General features: G+C 52.3%; 1 protein-coding gene across 1 annotated transcript in view; it reads right to left on the reverse strand.

Annotated features, from left to right (window-relative positions):
• The window catches only part of Cerk (ceramide kinase), a 48,874-nt gene that overhangs the window by 6,635 nt on the left and 38,415 nt on the right, over nucleotides 1-3,824 (reverse strand). The window contains exons 8-9 of the mRNA XM_031352161.1: nucleotides 3,356-3,508; nucleotides 586-691 (exon numbers count right to left, since the gene is read on the reverse strand). Coding sequence (XP_031208021.1) covers nucleotides 586-691; nucleotides 3,356-3,508 — 259 coding nt within the window. The remainder of the gene's footprint in view (nucleotides 1-585; nucleotides 692-3,355; nucleotides 3,509-3,824) is intronic.

Consider the following 3,824-nt stretch of genomic DNA (forward strand, 5'->3'; position numbering starts at 1 on the left):
CAGGCTGGCCTAGAACTCAGAAATCCGCCTGCCTCTGCCTCCCAATCCCACGCTGAGATTAAAGGCGTGTGCCACCACTGCCCGGCCAGGGTACTACTTTCAAACTTGCTAGATTAGACCTAAATTTACACCTATTAATCAGTGGCTTCCTTCTCCAGGGCTCGCAAACATCTCTAAGATAGGCTCGGCTGCCTACCTGAGGATGCATCCATGGTGGGTGAGAGTGCCTTTATCTCAGGGAACAGATGTGATGAGCCAATGCTCTGGTCAGTAACTGGGAACTGAGCCACTGACTTTGTGCAGATTTCTTATCTGGGTATGGGTGAGACTAGCCTAGTATTGGACCTGCCCTTGGAGGAGAACACAGCTGCTGTGCATGCCACCAGGACAGAGTTGTCAGGCCAGCTCTCTGGAGGGATCTATGAACTGGGGAGCTCTACAGAAACCTATGAAACTTGGAGTCTTCCCCTCTACATTTGCAAAGTCTGTCTGCATCCACTGTCCTAACAGGAGCAGGCTCCTAAAGAGCCCTTCACATGTCGAGTCATTTACTACAGAAACCCAAGCAGACACTCCCCTGCTTACCCAGCCCGGCAGGGTTTCTTGTCCCGTGGAGATCCCACCGTGTGCTGTGCTGGGAGGAAGGACACTGTCCCTTCATAGTACTGATGAGAGAGAAAGGTCTTCAACCCTGGGGAAAGAGCAGATGAGAAAGAGGACCCATCGGTCACTACCTGGTTACGGGTGTCCTTAGATGCACACCGCCACTGCCACTATTATTCAGATAGTGGGGGTCTGGAGAGCTGGCTCAGCACTTCCAAGCACTGGCTGTCCTTCCATAGGACCCTGGTCTGATTCCCAGCACCCACATTGTGACTCACAGCCATATGTAACTTCAGTTGCAGGGGTTCTTGATGCCCTCTTCTGCCCTTCACAGACACTGGGCATGTATGTATGCAGGCGACATTGCTACTATAACAGGAGGTGCAGATTCTGCCCTCCTCTCCTCACAATGGTTCCAAGTACCACGCCACCAAAAAACCACTGTGAGAGGTGTGGTCAGAGCTTTGGCCACATATTCAGGCTGGCATGTATTTGGCAGCAGTGACCTTGAGTGAACTCAACGACACAGTCCTGCTGGCTCAGGGTCTCCATCAATCCTCTTCGACATGGTCAGAAACGCCCTTGCCTCCTGAGTGCTTAACCCCCACCAGAGTCACTACCAGCTACAACATTAGTGTTCCCTGGGTGAACTTAGGACAAAGGTCAGGGTGGCACTGCCTCCCAAGGCACCTGCTGAGCCACGCTATCCATGTTGCGTGGCGCAGGCCAGGATGGGCAAGACCAGAAGACTGGGCTGCTGGGCCTCTGAGAGTGCATGGGGATAGGGAGTGGGCAGGAGGCACAGGAGAGTCCAGGTGTGCCCTGAAAGTCTTAGTGTGACCACCTGCTCTGGGACTAGCTGGGCTTGCCCGGGTCCTGCGTGACCTCTTTGTCTAGTTTATGTACACTGTGGAAAAATGCTGGCCTTGAGTAGTCACCCCATCTGACCCCTAGTACATGGAGTCCTTCCATTCTACCCAGGGACCAGGTCCCGCTTCATCACACTCTCACCTACATAGCCACAAGCACCTGACCCCTGGGGAGGGTCCCGGCTCCTCCCACCCTATTCTGGGTGCCTCTCTGGGACTGCTAGTCCCCAGTGCCAGGTGCTATGACAGGGGGAGCTTTGTGGAGAATGGCCTGAATGTTGGCATTCTATTTGCTCTAGGTTCCCACCGCTGGCTGCAATCAACAGACCCTAGAATGTCCAAGAGTCCAGGACAGCAGGCTTCATCTCACAGCTCGGGCTCCTTCATAAAAACCTCAGCTGCCCATCACAGTGGATCCTTCCCACCCCACTGCAGCCAAACACCAACATCAACCAGCATGTGCTAACACGCTCGAGTGGGCACGTCAGCATGGTCATGCAGTGGGACAGAGACCAGGAGAGTTGCTCTGTCTCTCAGACGTGTTCTGAGGGGACTGGGAAGGAAGGCACTGGGCAGAGGTTGTGGCCAGCGGGGGTTCCTCAGACCTTCCAGGTGGCATCCTGGCATATGGGGCAGGCACAGTACCTCAGTATGGGAATGGTCACAGTTTGCTCAGCACCCGGAGCCCTTCTTTTCAGAATGGCTGGGTATATGTTGTACCTCTGGCATACCAGTGTCTAAGCTGCCTCGCACACTCTGGGTGGCCTTCCTTCCTCTCAAAAGGAAAATGGTAGGTTCTGGTGCTTGGAGTCATTAAGTGTTACACAGTTTTGCCAATAGTGAACTACAGAGAACAGGGCTCAGACAAGGGAATGCATTAAACACAAGAAAGCGATTCATCTAGACCATCAGAATGCCACACACTGCATTTTGAATATTTTTTCTAAGCTCCTCTCCTTGGCATTTTAAACCTGATGGGGGAGGGAGGTGTACCCACACATGACCTGAAGCCAGCAGGTGGTAACTTTCTGTAGCCCGAAGCTGACCTGCCATTCTTGTTCCTCCTAGCCTGGTGGACTAGGTAAGGGGATGTGGCTAGGCTATCATTGAGAGCTCTATCTGCATCCAAAGGGCACTGGTGGACACACGGTTTGCAGGTCCGCAGCATAACAGCAGCAATTTGGGACGGCCTCAAGGTCTGGGTTCTAACAAGCCTCCCAGAGACACCTATCTCCACCTCGTCTGAGAGCCACTGACCCGTAAGAAGGGTGACACCAGGCCTGGGCAAGTCATTTAAGCATACTGCCTATTATCTCAACAGTGAAATGAGGACTGAGCACAACAGGTGGTCGGGGAGGAAGGAGAATACCTGTCTAGTCCTCCCCCACCCTGCTGGAGTCCCACTCAAGCAGATGCAGATTTCAGAATTCTACTGGTCAGTTATGCGTGCTTACCAACGTAGCTGAATGGATGATGGCCGCTACTGTAGAAGCTCAGGAAGACAGTGCATTTGTGGAAGGGGAAGAAATGAACCTGAGCCTGAAGCGCAGATGCCCAGGGCTGACCTTCTTCACAGGGAAGGGCCCTCCTACTCCAGCTGCTGTGGGCTCAGGGTGATCACAAAAAGAATCTTTTTCTATGAAACCATCTACCTTGGCACCTTGGGCTAGTAACCACTCCCATGACGGATGATAAAACAAAACCATCCAATCGGTACAGCCTCCCTCAGTGTGGTTCTGACACATGTTGTGACTCTCAGGGGAACAGGATCTGAGTCATACCAGCCAGATTCAAGGTCACATCCCCATTCTGGAAAGCAAGACCCACAGCATCTGGGGATGCTGTCTTTGTGGATTAGCTCCATGTCTGGGAACACATCGTACCTGAGAAATCATACCGGACGAGGCCCATCCACCGTTTCTTTTCACTGTCCTTGATTAAGTCCCCATAGAAACCGTAGCCCAGCAGAGAGACCGAGTACCGCAGCAGTGTGTTATTGTAGTGCACGGACGACACGTCTATAGCCAGTGAGTCCCCTGTGGGAGAGGAGAGCTATAAGAGATCCCTGTCACCACTCGAACCTCCTCTACCCTGCCCCAGACAGCACTCTGAAGACACCAGTGGTGTTAGCTTGCTGCAAACACCAGAAACAGAGCATGCAATTGAGCATCAAAGCTCAGATGTGATGGCTCTCTGGCTGCAACATCTGTCACGCCACTGCACAAACCAGGGTTGATTCATCTGATCTGGCTGGTTAGGTGGGGGTCTCCTCCTCCTTCTTTTCTTTTCTTTTCTTTTCTTTTCTCTTTCTTTCTTTCTTTCTTTCTTTCTTTCTTTCTTTCTTTCTTTCTT

This window comes from Mastomys coucha, unplaced genomic scaffold (genome assembly GCF_008632895.1).
Source record: "Mastomys coucha isolate ucsf_1 unplaced genomic scaffold, UCSF_Mcou_1 pScaffold11, whole genome shotgun sequence".
NCBI classification, from domain to species: Eukaryota; Metazoa; Chordata; class Mammalia; order Rodentia; family Muridae; genus Mastomys; species Mastomys coucha.